At 49.1% G+C, this 16,751-nt stretch overlaps 1 protein-coding gene across 1 annotated transcript in view; it reads right to left on the bottom strand.

The window, feature by feature from the left end:
- The window catches only part of LOC134433046 (transcription activator BRG1-like), a 47,527-nt gene extending 32,576 nt beyond the window's left edge, over positions 1 to 14,951 (bottom strand). The window contains 10 exon segments of the mRNA XM_063181934.1: positions 1,271 to 1,438; positions 3,381 to 3,554; positions 4,784 to 4,957; positions 6,322 to 6,448; positions 7,492 to 7,732; positions 9,877 to 9,975; positions 11,298 to 11,672; positions 13,190 to 13,277; positions 13,279 to 13,323; positions 14,766 to 14,951. Coding sequence (XP_063038004.1) covers positions 1,271 to 1,438; positions 3,381 to 3,554; positions 4,784 to 4,957; positions 6,322 to 6,448; positions 7,492 to 7,732; positions 9,877 to 9,975; positions 11,298 to 11,672; positions 13,190 to 13,277; positions 13,279 to 13,323; positions 14,766 to 14,951 — 1,677 coding nt within the window.
- Between the last annotated feature and the right edge of the window lie 1,800 nt (positions 14,952 to 16,751).

Below are 16,751 nucleotides of genomic sequence, written 5' to 3'. Positions count from 1 at the left end.
GAAGATGGAAAAGAAGAAGAAGGAGGAGAAGAAGAAGGAGAAGGAGAAGAAGGAGAAGAAGGAGAAGAAGGAGAAGAAGGAGGAGAAGGAGGAGAAGGAGGAGAAGGAGGAGAAGGAGGAGAAGGAGGAGAAGGAGAAGATGGAGGAGAAGGAGGAGAAGGAGGAGAAGGAGGAGAAGGAGGAGAAGGAGGAGAAGGAGGAGAAGGAGAAGAAGGAGAAGAAGGAGAAGAAGGAGAAGAAGGAGAAGAAGGAGGAGAAGGAGGAGAAGGAGGAGAAGGAGGAGAAGGAGGAGAAGGAGGAGAAGGAGGAGAAGGAGGAGAAGGAGGAGAAGGAGGAGAAGGAGGAGAAGGAGAAGATGGAGGAGAAGATGGAGGAGAAGATGGAGGAGAAGATGGAGGAGAAGATGGAGGAGAAGATGGAGGAGAAGATGGAGGAGAAGATGGAGGAGAAGATGGAGGAGAAGATGGAGGAGAAGATGGAGGAGAAGATGGAGGAGAAGATGGAGGAGAAGATGGAGGAGAAGATGGAGAAGAAGATGAAGAAGGAGAAAAAAGATGGAGAAGAAGAAGGAGAAGAAGAAGGAGGAAAAGGAGGAGAAGGAGGAGAAGATGGAGGAGAAGATGAAGGAGGAGAAAAAGAAGATGGAGAAGAAGGAGAAGAAGAAGAAGGAGAAGAAGGAGAAGGAGAAGAAGGAGAAGAAGGAGAAGGAGAAGAAGGAGAAGGAGGAGAAGATGGAGGAGAAGATGAAGAAGGAGAACATGGAGAATGAGATGGAGACAAAGTAAAAGAAGGAGAAGCAGAAGGAAAAAAGGACAGGAAGGAGAAGAAAAATGGAAGGAGATGAAGAATGGGAAGGAAGAAAAGGAGAGGAGAAAAGGAAGAAGAAGATGGAGAAGAAGGAGAAGGAGAAGAAGAAGGAGGAGGAGAAGGTGAAGAAGAAGGTGGAGAAGAAGATGAAGGAGAAAAAGAAGAAGAAAAAAAGGATGGGAAGGAGAAGAAAAAAGGGAAGGAGAGGAGGAGGAGGAGGAGGAGGAAGGAGAAGAAACAGAAGAAGAAGAAGGAAAACAGGATGAGAAGAAGAATTAAAAATGGAAGGAGACCAAACATGGCAAGGAAGAAGAGAGACAAAGAAAGCAAAGAGAAGAAAGGAAGGAAAGAAAAAAACAAAGAGGAGGAGGAGGAGGAGGAGGAAGGAGATGAAGTCAGCCAGGGCAGCCCAGCCCCGGCACTGCCTCCAAGCCCCCTCGTGGCCTTCCTCCCCTCGCCCCACCTTCTTCTTCTTCTTCTTCTTCTTCTCCTTGGCCACCTGGGCCGCCTTGTGCTGCCGCACCAGCTCGGTCAGGTTGGCCACGTACTCGTCGGTCTGCTGCAGCAGGTAGGCCAGGCGCTTGTCCTTCTTCTGGTCGATCAGCTTGCGGTAGCCTTCCTCATCCTCGGCCTGATCGGGGGGGAAAGGGTCAGGGACCATCCTCATCCTCATCCTTATCATCATCATCACCCTCATCCTCATCATCATCCCAATCCCCTTCCTCATCCTCGGCCTGATCGGGGGGAAAGGGTCAGGGACCATCCTCATCCTCATCCTTATCATCATCATCATCATCCTCAGCCCCATCCCCTTCCTCATCCTCGGCCTGATTGGGGGGAAAGGGTCAGGGACCATCCTCATCCTCATGCTTATCATCATCATCATCCTCATCCTCATCCTCAGCCCCATCCCCTTCCTCATCCTCGGCCTGATCAGGGGGAAGGGGTCAGGGACCATCCTCATCCTCATCCTTATCATCATCATCATCCTCATCCTCATCCTCATCATCATCCTCAGCCCCATCCCCATCCCCTTCCTCATCCTCGGCCTGCTTGGGGGGGAAGGGGTCAGGGACCATCCTCATCCTCATCGTTATCATCATCATCATCCTCATCGTCATCCTCAGCCCCATCCCCTTCCTCATCCTCGGCCTGATTGGGGGGGAAAGGGGTCAGGGACCATCCTCATCCTCAGCCTCATCCTCAGCCTCATCCTCAGGTGAGAAACAGCTCAGGAACCCATGGGAACCATCATCATCTTCATCCTCATCCTCAGCCTGTCCATCCACCCAACCATTGGACACTGTCTGTCCGTCCATCCACCCATCCATCATCCATCCACCCCAAGGTTGTCCATCTGTCCCGCTGTCCCACCATGAGCCTCCTCATCCTCTCCTTCTTGATGCGCTCGTTCTCCATCCATCCATCCATGGACACTGTCCATCCATCCATCCACCATCCATGGACACTGTCCATCCATCCATCCATCCATCCATCCATCCATGGACACTGTCCATCCATCCATCCATCCATCCATCATCCATCCATGGACACTGTCCATCCATCCATCCACCATCCATCCATCCATCATCCATCCATCCATCCATCCACCATCCATCCATCCATCCATCATCCATCCATCCATCATCCATCCATCCATCCATCCATCATCCATCATCCATCCATCCATCCATCATCCATCCATGGACACTGTCCATCCATCCATCCATCCATCATCCATCCATCCATCCATCCATCCATCCATCCATCCATCCCTCATCCATCCATCATCCATCCATCATCCATCCATCATCCATCCATCCATCCATCCATCCATCATCCATCCATCCATCCATCCATCCATCCATCCATCCATCCATCCATCATCCATCATCCATCCATCCATCATCCATCCATCCATCCATCCATCATCCATCCATCCATCCATCATCCATCCATCCATCCATCATCCATCCATCCATCCATCATCCATCCATGGACACTGTCCATCCATCATCCATCCATCCATCCATCCATCCATCCATCCATCCATCCATCCATCCATCCATCCATCCATCCATCATCCATCCATCATCCATCCATCATCCATCCATCCATCCATCATCCATCCATGGACACTGTCCATCCATCCATCCATCCATCATCCATCCATCCATCCAGCCATCATCCATCATCCATCATCCATCCATCCATCCATCCATCCATCCATCCATCCATCCATCCATCATCCATCCATCCATCCATCCATCCATCCATGCATGCATCCATCCATCCATCCATGGACACTGTCCATCCATCCATCCATGGACACTGTCCATCCATCCATCCATCCATCATCCATCCATCCATCCATCCATCATCCATCCATCCATCCATCATCCATCCATTGATCCATCCATCATCCATCCATCCATCATCCATCATCCATCCCTCCATCCATCATCCATCCATCCATCATCCACCATCCATGGACATTGTCCATCCATTCATCATCCATCATCCATCCCTCCATCCACCCCCCCCAAGGTTGTCCATCCGTCCCGCTGTCCCACCATGAGCCTCCTCATCCTCTCCTTCTCGATGCGCTCGTTCTCCTTCTTCTGCTCGCGCTCCGTGTTGGCGTGGTAGGTGGCCACGGCCTTGGTCAGCTTCTGGATCTTGCCGCTGACGCTCCGGTGGTACTCCTTGAAGTCCTTGGCGTGCTGCAGGATGCTGTTGAGGTACTCCTGTGGAGGACAAGGAGGACGCGCGGAGGTCAACGCGGTGGGGATGGCAGGAGAAGGTGGGATGGGGGAGATGGAGGGGTGGGACGGAGGAGAGAGGTGGGGGTTGGAGGTTCTGGTGGGTCAGGAGAGGGTTGTGATGGTCAGGAGAGGGTTGTGGTGGTCAGGAGAGGGTTGTGGTGGTCAGGAGAGGGTTGCGATGGTCAGGAGAGGGTTGCGATGGTCAGGAGAGGGTTCTGATGGTCAGGAGAGGGTTCTACTGGTCAGGAGAGGGTTGTGATGGTCAGGAGAGGGTTCTGGTGGTCAGCAGAAGGTTCTGGTGGTCAGCAGAAGGTCCTGATGGTCAGTAGAGGTTTCTGATGGTCAGGAGAGGGTTGTGATGGTCAGGAGAGGGTTGTGATGGTCAGGAGAAGGTTCTGGTGGGTCAGGAGAGGGTTGTGATGGTCAGGAGAAGGTTCTGGTGGGTCAGGAGAGGGTTGTGATGGTCAGGAGAGGGTTGTGATGGTCAGGAGAGGGTTGTGATGGTCAGTGGAAGGTCCTAATGGTCAGTAGAGGTTTCTAATGGTCAGTAGAGGGTTATGATGGTCAGCAGAAACTCCTGAGGGTCAGCAGAAGGTTCTGATGGTCAGCAGAGGTTTCTAAAGATCAGGAGAGGGTTCTGAAGGTCAAGAGAAGGTTCTGAGGGTCAGCAGAAGGTTCTAATGGTCAGGAGAGGGTCCGAATGGTCAGGAGAGGTCCTAATGGTCAGTAGAAGGTTGTGATGGTCAGGAGAGGGTTGTGGTGGTCAGGAGAGGGTTGTGGTGGTCAGGAGAGGGTTCTGATGGTCAGCAGAAGGTCTCAATGGTCACTAGAAGGTTGTGATGGTCAGGAGAGGGTTGTGGTGGTCAGGAGAAGGTCCCGATAGTCAATAGAAGGTCTCAATAGTCAGTAGAAGGTCCCAATGGTCAGCAGAAGGTCTCAATGGTCAGCAGAAGGTCCCAGTGACCAACACAAGGTCCCGGTGGTCAGCAGAGGGTCCCAATGACCATCAGAGGCTCTCAACGGCCTCGTACGACCCCAAAAGCCACCAAGTCGTCCCAAGGCCCATTGAGCGCTCCCAACACCGCCCACCAAACCTTGGACCACCAAACCTTGGACCACCACCCACCACCCAGAGCCCACCTCTCCCAACCCCCTAAAGTTCCTGAAATTCCTGAAAATCCCTGGAATTTCCCACCCCGGACCCCCCCGACCTGGTGCTTCTGGCGGCGCTTCCTCTCCTGCTCGATCTTCTGCTGCTTCTCCAGCTTCTCGGTGATGCGGGCCTCGCGCAGCGACTGCCGCTTGCTGCGCTTGTAGGCCTTGGCGTTGAGCGCCGTCTCCAGCGCCGTGTCGCGCCGCATGCACACCACCACCTCCTGGCGCAGCTGGAACCCCAAGAGAACGTCCAGGAGGTCGTTATGGGGGGCCACCACAATGTTCCTGGTCCTAAATTCCCTGTGGTTTTTTTGGGGGGCCACCACAATGCTCCCGCTCCCGAATTTTGGTGTTCCCAGTGCTCCTGGCACAGCTGGAGCACCAAGAGAACGTCCAGGAGGTCGTTATGGGGGCCACCACAAGGTTCCTGGTCCTAAATTCCCTGTAGGTTTTTTTGGGGGGCCACCACAATTCTCCTGCTCCCGAATTTTGGTGTTCCCAGTGCTCCTGGCACAGCTGGAGCACCAAGAGAACATCCAGGAGGTCGTTATGGGGGCCACCACAAGGTTCCTGGTCCTAAATTCCCTGTGGTTTTTTTGGGGGGCCACCACAAGGTTCCTGGTCCCAAATCTCCTGTGGTTTTTTTTTGGGGGGCCACCACAATGCCCCTGCTCCCGAATTTTGGTGTTCCCAGTGCTCCTGGCGCAGCTGGAACCCCAAAAGAACGTCCAGGAGGTCGTTATGGGGGGCCACCACAAGGTTCCTGTTCCCAAATCTCCTGTGGTTCTTTCGGGGACCATCACCACTTCCAAATCCTGGATTTTTTGGGAGCCACCACCCCAAGGTTCCTCCTCCCAAATGTTGGTCTTTTTGGGAGCCACCACCACAACATTCCTGGTCCTAAATTTTGGGTTTTTTGGGAGCCATCACCAAAAGTTCCTCCTCCCAAATCCTGGTTATTTTGGGAGCCACCACCGCCTCCTGGCGCAGCTGCGGCACCAAGAGAACGTCCAGGAGGTCGTTATGGGGGGCCACCACAAGGTTCCTGGTCCCAAATCCTCATTTTTTTGGAGCCACCACAACGTTCCTGCTCCAAAATCTGGGTTTTTTGGGAGCCACCACCACAACGTTCCTGCTCCCAAATCCTGGATTTTTGATTTTTTGGGAGCCACCACCACTCCCAGATTCTGGGGTTTTTTTGGGATCTACCACCCCAACGTTCCTGGTCCCAAATCCTGGTAGGTTTTTTTGGGAGCCACCACCCCAAGGTTCCTGCTCCCAAATCCTGGATTTTTTTGGGAGCCACCACCACTCCCAGATTCTGGGCTTTTTTGGGATCTACCACAACGTTCCTGGTCCCAAGTCCTGGTGGGTTTTTTTGGAGCCACCACCCCAAGGTTCCTGCTCCCAAATCCTGGATTTTTTGGGAGCCACCACCACTCCCAACTCCTGGATTTTTTTTTCGGGAGCCACCTCAAGGTTCCTGCTCCCAAATCCTGGATTTTTGATTTTTTGGGAGCCACCACCACTCCCAACTCCTGGATTTTTTTTGGGGGGCCACCTCCAGGTTCCTGCTCCCAAACCCATCCCTCACCTGGCGCTGGAAGTTGAGCAGCCTCAGGGCCTTGAGCTCGATGGTGGCTTTGGTCCTCAGGTCTCCGGCCAAGGAGCCGGGCAGGTTCTCCAGCTCCTGGATGCGGTGGGCGATGCGGGCTTGGAGCCTGCAGAGGAGGAGGAGGAGGAGGAGGAAGAGGAGGAGGATGGATTTGGGATGAGTTCAGCTCGTAATTCCCGTTTGGAAGAGGGTGGGAGTGGTGGGAAGTCACCTCCAGAATTTTGGGATGAGTTGGGATGGGATGGAGAAGAAAAATGAGGAGGAGGTGAAGGGGGAGAAGGAGGAAAGGAGAGGAGGAGGAGGAGGAGGAGGAAGGAGAGGAAAAGAAGGAAGAGGAAGAAGGAAAAAAAGGATGGGAGGAGGAAAGGCCCAGAAGGTTTCATGAAGAAAGAAGGAGAGAAATGAAGAAGAGGAGAAGAAGGAGAAGAAGGAGAAGAAGGAGAAGAAGGAGAAGAAGGAGGAGAAGGAGGAGAAGGAGGAGAAGGAGGAGAAGGAGGAGAAGGAGGAGAAGGAGGAGAAGGAGGAGAAGAAGAAGGAGAAGGAAAGCTCCAGAACATCTCATGAAAAAGAGAGAGAAATGAACAAGAGGAGGAGGAAGGTTCCAGAAGGTCTCATGAAGAAAGAAGGAGAGAAATGAAGAAGAGGAGGAGAAAAGGTCCAGAAGGTCTCAGGAAGAGAGAAATGGAGAAGAGGAGGTGATGGAAAACTCCAGAAGATCTCCTGAAGAAAGAAAGAGAGAAAAGAAGAGGAGGAGGAGGAGAAGGAGGAGAAGGAGGAGAAGGAGGAGAAGGAGGAGAAGGAGGAGAAGGAGGAGAAGGAGGAGAAGGAGGAGAAGGAGGAGAAGGAGGAGAAGGAGGAAAGCTCCAGAACATCTCATGAAAAAGAGAGAGAAATGAACAAGAGGAGGACATGGAAGCTTCCAGAAGGTCTCATGAAGAAGGGAAAAAAGGGAGAAATGAACAAGAGGAGGACATGGAAGGTTCCAGAAGGTCTCACAAAGAAGGGAAAAAAGGGAGAAATGAACAAGAGGAGGACATGGAAGGTTCCAGAAGGTCTCACGAAGAAGGGGGAAAAAAGGGAGAAACGAAGAAGAGGAGGGCGTGGAAGCTTCCAGAAGTTCTCCTGCCACCCCACCCCAGCCCTCCATACCTGTACTCCCTCTCCTGCAGGATCTCCACGGGGTCGAGGCCGCGCGGTTTCTGGATGGGGGTGATGCGGTTCTGCTTGGCGTGCATGGGCAGCGCCGGCGGCGCCGGCTGCCCCGGCGAGGGCGGGGGGGGCCCGGGCGACGCCGGCGGCACCGCGGGGGGCACCGGGGACGGGCGGCCGGCGGGGGGGGGCGGCAGCAGCTTCTGGGGGGCCCCGCCCGGGGCCGCCGCCGACAGCGGGCCTGAGGAGAGGAAAAAAAAATTGAATTTTTTGGTGAGAAATTTGTCCAAAATTTCACCCAAAATTTCTATTTGGTTATGTGGAAATCGAACCTAAAGAACCAAAAAAAAATCACCCAAAATTATGAGGAAATCGACCTTAAAGAACCAAAAATAATCACCCAAAATTATGAGGAAATCAACCCTAAAGAACCAAAAAAATCACTCAAAATTATGAGGAAATCAACCCAAAAAAAAATCACTCAAAATTATGAGGAAATCAACCATAAAGAACCCAAAAAAATGGAATTATTAGGCTGGAAATCAGCCCAAAATTCCCCAAAGCCCCGGGGGCAGCAGCAGCTTCTGGGGGGCCCCGCCCGGGGCCGCCGCCGACAGCGGGCCTGAGGAGAGGAAAATTTCATTAAAAAATCGAATTTTTTGGTGAGAAATTAGTCCAAAATTTCACCCAAAATTTCTATTTGGTTATGTGGAAATCGAACCTAAAGAACCAAAAAAATCACTCAAAATTATGAGGAAATCAACCCAAAAAAAAATCACTCAAAATTATGAGGAAATCAACCCTAAAGAACCCAAAAAAATGGAATTATTAGGCTGGAAATCAGCCCGAAATTCCCCAAAGCCCCGGGGGCAGCAGCAGCTTCTGGGGGGCCCCGCCCGGAGCCGCCGCCGACAGCGGGCCTGAGGAGAGGAAAATTTCATTAAAAAATCGAATTTTTTGGTGAGAAATTAGTCCAAAATTTCACCCAAAATTTCACCCAAAATTTCTATTTGGTTATGTGGAAATCAACCCTAAAGAACCAAAAAAAATCACCTAAAATTATGAGGAAATCAACCCTAAATAACCAAAAAAAATCACCCAAAATTATGAGGAAATCAACCCTAAAGAACCAAAAAAATCACCCAAAATTATGAGGAAATCAACCTTAAAGAACCAAAAAAAAATGACCTAAAATTATGAGGAAATCAACCCTAAAGAAGCAAAAAAAATCACCCAAAATTATGAGGAAATCAACCCTAAAGAAGCAAAAAAAAATCACCCAAAATTATGAGGAAATCAACCTTAAATAACCAAAAAAAATCACCCAAAATTATGAGGAAATCAACCCTAAAGAACCAAAAAAAAATCACCCAAAATTATGAGGAAATCAACCCTAAAGAACCAAAAAAAATCACCCAAAATTATGAGGAAATCAACCCTAAAGAACCAAAAAAAATCACCCAAAATTATGAGGAAATCAACCCTAAAGAACCAAAAAAAAATCACCCAAAATTATGAGGAAATCAACCCTAAAGAAGCAAAAAAAATCACCCAAAATTATGAGGAAATCAACCCTAAATAACAAAAAAAAATCGCCCAAAATTATGAGGAAATCAACCCTAAAGAACCAAAAAAAATCACCCAAAATTATGAGGAAATCAACCCTAAATAACCAAAAAAAATCACTCAAAATTATGAGGAAATCAACTCCAAATAACCCAAAAAAATTGAATTATTAGGCTGGAAATCAGACCAAAATTCCCCAAAGCCCCGGGGGCATAAAAAAATTGAATTTTTTGGTGAGAAATTAGTCCAAAATTTCACCCAAAATTTCTATTTGGTTATGTGGAAATTGACCCTAAAGAACCAAAAAAAATCACCCAAAATTATGAGGAAATCAACCCTAAAGAACCAAAAAAAAATCACCCAAAATTATGAGGAAATCAACCCTAAATAACCAAAAAAAAATCACCCAAAATTATGAGGAAATTGACCCTAAATAACCAAAAAAAATCACCCAAAATTATGAGGAAATCGACCCTAAAGAACCAAAAAAATCACCCAAAATTATGAGGAAATCCATGTTAAATTCCCCCCAAAAAATCAAATTATTATGGGAGGATTTAAGGGGAGTTGCACAAATTCGGAGTTTCTGACTTGTGGATGAATTTGTCCAAAATTCCAGCTCCAATCCCAAGATTTTAACCAGGAATTTTTTTTCCATCCTCACCCTCCCAGAGCTGAGAAATTTGGGGTGAATCCGCAGAAATTTGGGGTGAATTTTCAGGAATTTGGTGAAATTTGGGGTGAATTTTCAGGAATTTGGGGTGAATTTTCAGGAATTTGGTGAATTTTGGGTGGAATTTGGTGAATTTTGGGTCTTACCTTCGGGCCAGGGTTTGGGGGGTCCCCCTGGGGGCTGTCCTGGCATTCCTGGGGGAACTCCTGAGGGTCCAGGAGGGGGCATGTTGGGCCCTCCTATTCCTGAAAATGGCCAAAAATTAGGGAAAAAATGGGAAAAAAAGGGGGAAAAATGGGAAAAAATGGGAAAAAAAGGGACAAAACTCCCCGAAGATCCCTCAGGACAGAACAAGGACAAACTCCCACAGATCCCAGATGGAACGGGACAAACTCCCCACAAATTCCAGGATGGAAAGGGATTCAGTTCCTCACATATCCCAGGATGGAACGGGACAAACTCCCCACAGATCCCAGGATGAAAAGGGATGAGTTCCCCACATATCCCAGAACAGAACAAGGGCAAACGCCCCACAGATCCCAGGATAAAATGGGAAAAACTTCCCACATATCCCAGGACAGAATGGGACAAACTCCCCACAAATCCCAGGATAAAATGGGACAAACTCCCCACAGATCCCAGGACGGAATGGGACAAACTCCCCACAAATCCCAGGACAGAATGGGAGAAACTCCCCACAAATCCCAGGACAGAATGGGAGAAATTCCCCACAAATCCAAGGACGGATCCCAGGATGAAAAGGGATGAGGCGCCCTCAGATCCCAGGATGGAACGGGACAAACTCCCCACAAATCCCAGGATAAAATGGGACAAACTCCCCACAAATCCCAGGACAGAACAAGGACAAACTCCCCACAAATCCAAGGACAGATCCCAGGATGAAAAGGGATGAGGCCCCCTCAGATCCCAGGATGGAATGGGACAAATTGCCCATAAATCCCAGGATGGAACAGGACAAACTCCCCACAGATCCCCCAGGACAGAATGGGAGAAACTCCCCACAGATCCCAGGACAGAACGGGACAAACTCCCCACAAATCCAAGGACAGAACAAGGACAAGGACAAACTGCCCTCAGACCCCCCAAACCCCCTCCCCATCACCCCATGACCCCAAACCCCCTCCCCATGACCCCAAACCCCCTCCCCGTTACCCCAAACCTCCTCCCCGTTACCCCAAACCCCCTCCCCATCACCCCAAACCCCCTCCCCGTCACCCCAAACCCCCTCCCCGTCACCCCAAACCCCCTCCCCATCACCCCAAACCCCCTCCCCATCACCCCAAACCCCCTCCCCATCACCCCATCACCCCAAACCCCCTCCCCATTACCCCATCACCCCAAACCCCCTCCCCATGACCCCAAACCCCCTCCCCATTACCCCATCACCCCAAACCCCCTCCCCATCACCCCAAACCCCCTCCCCATCACCCCAAACCCCCTTCCCATCACCCCAAACCCCCTCCCCATCACCCCAAACCCCCTCCCCATGACCCCATCACCCCAAACCCCCTCCCCATCACCCCCTGACCCCAAACCCCCTCCTCACCGTGAGGTCTGGAGTAGCCGGGCGGCGCCGGCCCCGCTCCGGGCGCTTGCCCCGGGCCCTGCGCGGCCCCGGCGGGCGGAGGTAGAGCCGGGATCTGCGGCTGCATCCCCGGCAGCGGCCGCTTGCCCTGCACGGCCACCTGCAGGTGCTCGGGGAGGGGCTGCCCCCGCGCCAGCAGCTTGTAGGCCATGATCTGCGCCCGCAGCTGGTGCAGCTGGGCGGCGTTGAAGGGCGAAGGGCCCCGGCCCAGGGCGGGCGAGTCGGAACCCGAACCGTCCAGGGCGGCGCCGGAGCCGCCGGCGGAGCTGCCCGAGGGGCCGTTGGAGGGCACGGGGCTGGAGGCGTGCTCGGAGCCGCCCAGAGGGGAGGGGTAACCTGAGGGACACAGAGAAACGGGTGGGGAGATGTTGAATCCATCCCCGAGGCAGCTGGGATTGCAAATCCCATTCCCAACCCATCCCTGAGGCAGCTGGAATTGCAAATCCCATTCCAAACCCATCCCTGAGGAATTTGGGGTGGTAAATCCCATTCCAAACCCATCCCTGAGGCAGCTGGGATTGCAAATCCCATTCCAAACCCATCCCTGAGCAATTTGGGGTGGGAAATCCCATTCCCAATCCATCCCTGAGGCAGCTGGGATTGCAAATCCCATTCCCAATCCATCCCCGAGGCAGCTGGAATTGCAAATCCCATTCCAAACCCATCCCTGAGGCAGCTGGAATTGCAAATCCCATTCCAAATCCATCCCTGAGGCAGCTGGGATGGGAATTTCAATCCCAATCCATCCTTGAGGCATTTGGAAGGGAAATCCCATTCCCGACCCATCCTCGAAGCGTTTGGAATGGGAATCTCACTCCTAATCCAACCCTGATGCAGTTGGAATAGAAATCCCATTCCCAACCCATCCCTGAGGCAGCTGGAATAGAAATTCCATTCCCAAATCCATCCTTGAGGCATTTGGAAAGAGAAATCCCATTGCCAATCCATCCTTGAAGGATTTAGAAAGAGAAATCTGCTCTTAAATCCATCCCTGAGGAATTTGGAATGGGAAATCCCATTCCCAACCCATCCCTGAGGAATTTGGGGTGGGAAATCCCATTCCCAACCCATCCCTGAAGCATTTGGAATAGAAATTCCATTCCCAATTCATCCTTGAGGGAGTTGGAATAGAAAAATCCCATTCCCAATTTATCCCTGAAACATTTGGAATAGGAAATCCCATTCCCAACCCATCCTTGAGGCATTTGGGATGGGAAATTTCACTCCCAATTCATCCCTGAGGCAGTTGGAATTGGAAATCCCATTTCCAATTTATCCCTGAAGCATTTGGAATTGGAAATTCCATTCCCAATCCATCCTTGAGGAATTTGAATTGGAAAATCCCATTCCCAACCCATCCTTGAAACAGCTGGAATTGGAAATCCACTCCCAAATCTCTGAGGCAGGAACAAAGAGCAAGAAATCCCCTCCCAAAATCCAAATCCAGGATGTGGATGCTGGTCCCAACCTTTGGGATTCTCAATTTTTGGAATGCTGAAAACCTCCCAAAATCCAAAGATTTTCCAAGAATTTTCCCAGGATTTGGTCACCATCCCCTCCCACCACAATCCTAATTTTGGAAATGCTGAAAACCTCCCAAAACCCAAAGATTTTCCCAGGATTTTCCATGGATTTCCCCAGGATTTTTCCAGGATTTGGATACTGCTCCCCCTCACCATGATCCCAATTTTGGGAATGCTGAAAACCTCCCAGAATCCAAGATCTGGACACGTTTCCTCCCCTTCCTCCCTTCCCACAATCCCGAATTTGGGAATGCTGAAAACCTCCCAAAACCCAAGGATTTTCCCAGAATTTTCCCAAGCCTTTTTCCACGATTTTCCCAGGATCCCAACCTTGGGAATGCTGATCCATGGGGCTGGGGGGGGGTCCCATCCCCGCGTGCCCCCCCGGGCGCATCCCCATCCCCTTCATCTGCCCGTAAGCGAGGATCCTCCGCCATCCCCTTCTCGTGCATCGCGTCCAGGGGCTGCAAAAGAAATCCCAAAAATCAGGGAAACCCCGGAAAAAAATTCTGCTCCAAATCCCCCCCCAACCCACAGAATTATATCCCAAAAATCAGGGAAATCCCGGAAAAAATTCTGCTCCAAATTCCCCCCCAAACCCACAGACTTATATCCCAAAAAATCAGAGAATTCCTGGAAAAACTCTGTTCCCAACCCACAGAATTATATCCCAAAAAATCGGATTTCAGCAGATTTAATCATTTTCTTCTTCTCTTCTCCACCTTCCTCTCCTCCTTCTTCTCCATCTTCTTCTTCACCTCTTTGATTCTGGAATTCTGGGATTCCTCACCATGGATGGTCCCAAAACCATCAATCCCAAACCTGAAGGTTTTTGAGGTCAGGATTTTGAGGTCTGAGATTCTGGAATTCTGAGGTCTGGAATTCTGGGATTCTGGAATCCTGAAATCTTGAGGTTTGGGATTCTGGAATTCTGGAACCCTGAAATTTTGAGGTTTGGGATTCTGGAATTCTGAGGTCTGGAACTCTGGAATTCTGAGATTTTGAGGTTTGGGATTCTGGAATTCTGGAGTCTGGATTTGTGGGATTCTGGAATTCTGAGGTCTGGGATTCTGGGATTTTGAGGTATGGAATTCTGAGTCTGGAACTCTGGAATTCTGGGACTCTGAGGTCTGGAACTGTAAGATTCTGAGGTCTGGAATTGTGGATTCTGAGGTTTGGGATTCTGGAATTCTGAGGTCTGGGATTCTGAGATTCTGGGATTCTGAAGTCTGGAATTCTGAGGTCTGGGATTGTTGGATTCTGGGATTTTGAGGTCTGGAATTCTGGGATTCAGAGGTCTGGAATTGTGGGATTCTGAGGTCTGAGATTCTGGATTTGTGGGACTCTGGGATTCTGAGGTCTGGGATTCAGGCATTCTGTGAGTTCAAGGTCTGGGATTCTGGAATTCCAGAATTTTGAGGCCTGGGATTCTGAGATTCTGAGGTCTGGAATTGTGGGATTCTGAGATCTGGAATTCTGGAATTCTGAGGTCTGGGATTCTGAGATTCTGGAATTTTTGAGGTCTGGAATTGTGGGATTCTGAGGTCTGAGATTCTGGACTTGTAGGACTCTGGGATTCTGAGGTCTGGGATTCAGGAATTCCGTGAGTTCAAGGTCTGGCATCCTGGAATTCCGGAATTTTGAGCTCTGGAATTCTGGAAAACTGAAATTCTGGAATGTTGAGGTCTGGAATTCTAGAATCCTGAAATTCTGGAATGTTGAGGTCTGGAATCCTGAAATTCTGAGGTCTGGAATTCTGGAATCCTGAAATTCTGGATCTTTGAGGTCTGGAATTCTGGAATCCTGAAATTCTGGATCTTTGAGGTCTGGAATTCTGGAATCCTGAAATTCTGGCATGTTGAGGTCTGGAATTGTGGGACTGTGGGATTTTGGGGTCCCGACTCACCTTGTGCAGGGGGTGGATGGTGTCCGGCGCGTAGCCCGGCGCCGGCAGCGCGTGCCCGGAGTGCCCGGAGTGGGCGGAGCCGGGGGAGGGGCCGGGGAGGGGCCCAGCATGGAGCTGGGGAGGGGCCGGGCCCGGGGGAGGGGCCGGGCCGGGGGTCCCGCCCAGGGGGGGCTCCGGGGTGGCCATGTCACATCAGGGGCTGGGAACGGCACCTGGAAAGGGAAATACGGGAATAATCAATGATTAATGATTAATAATTAATTATTAATAATAACTAATAACTCTGGGATTGAGGGAGAGCCAGGGGGTCCCGCCCAGGGGGGGCTCCGGGGTGGCCATGTCACATCAGGGGCTGGGAACGGCACCTGGAACCGGGAAATACGGCAATAATTAATGATTAATGATTAATAATTAATAATAATTAATAACTAATAACTCTGGATTGAGGGAGAGCCGGGGAGGTTCCCGCCCAGGGGGGCTCCGGGGTGGCCATGTCACATCAGGGGCTGGAACGGCACCTGGAACGGGGAAACACGGGAATAATTAATGATTAATAATTAAAAATTAATGATTAATAATTCTGGATTGAGGGAGAGCCAGGGGGTCCCGCCCCAGGGGGGCTCCGGGGTGGCCATGTCACATCAGGGGCTGGGAACGGCACCTGGAACCGGGAAATACGGGAATAATTAATGATTAATGACTAATTATTAATGATTAATAATTAATAATAATTAATAACTAATAATTCTGGGATTGAGGGAGAGCCAGGGGGTCCCGCCCAGGGCGGGCTCCAGGGTGGCCATGTCACATCAGGGGCTGGGAACGGCACCTGGAATGGCAAAATATGGGTTAATTATGGCAATAATTCATGTTTATTAATTAATAGCTCATAATAATTAATGACTAATTATTTTGGGACTGAGGGATTGATGGGGGGTCCCGCCCAGGAGGGGGCTCCGGGGTGGCCATCTCACATCAGGGGCTGGGAACGGCACCTGGAATGGGAAGTGTGATTAATTATGGGAGCAATTATTAATTAATAATAATTAATAGTTGATAAATAATGACTAATAATTCTGGAACTGAGGGAGCATCAGGTGGGAAATGTCCTTCCCAATTCGTGGTCAAGGAATGAGCAAGGAACTCTCCACAGTTTGTGCTCCTCAGGCCGGAGGAATTAAAATAATAATTTAAAAATTCTAGTAATTAAAAATAAAGATTTAAATGAAAATTAAACAATTAAAATTTAAATAATTTCATTTCAATAAAATAATTAAAATTTAATTATTTAAATAATTCAAATTTTATTAATTTAATTTTTCTTTATTTATTACACAATTCCTCCTCTTTTTCATTGATTTTTTAATTAAAATTATTTCATTTCAATTAAAATAATTAAAATTTAATTATTTGAAATTTTCTCCTCTGTTCCTCTTTTTCATTTCATTTAGATCCTTATTTAATTAAAATTATTTCATTTTAAATTCTATACATAAGATTTAATTATCTGAAGTTTTTCCATTCCTCCTTTTTTAATTTAATCTTTTTATTTAATTAAAATTATTTATTTTTATTAAACAATTAAAATTCAATTTTTAAAATTTTCTCCTTTCTTCCTCTTTTTAATTTCATTTTTCATTTAATAAGAATTATTTCATTTTAATTTAATAATTTAAATTTAATTATTTGAAATTTTCTCCACGCCTCCTCTTTTTTATTCAATTAAATTAATTTAATTTGATTTAATTTAATGCATGAAATCACCTACCTAAGGGCATGGTAGTCCTCGATGCCTCACAGGGACGAGCTCCTAACGTCAGGCTGGGGAAAAAAAGGAGAATTAATTAGGAATTAATTAGGGAATTTCATTATCCAACAGCATTAGCAAAGCAGAAAATTCCTAAAAAATGGGAATTTCCTCATGGATGAGGCAAATTTGGGGGATTTTGGGGGGAATTTCCAAAGAGGATTCCCAAAAATATAACT

The sequence above is a fragment of the Melospiza melodia genome (assembly GCF_035770615.1).
Source record: "Melospiza melodia melodia isolate bMelMel2 chromosome 17 unlocalized genomic scaffold, bMelMel2.pri SUPER_17_unloc_2, whole genome shotgun sequence".
Lineage (NCBI taxonomy): Eukaryota > Metazoa > Chordata > Aves > Passeriformes > Passerellidae > Melospiza > Melospiza melodia.
Note: the sequence above shows the minus strand (reverse complement) of the source record. Positions and strands in the feature narration are given on the sequence as shown.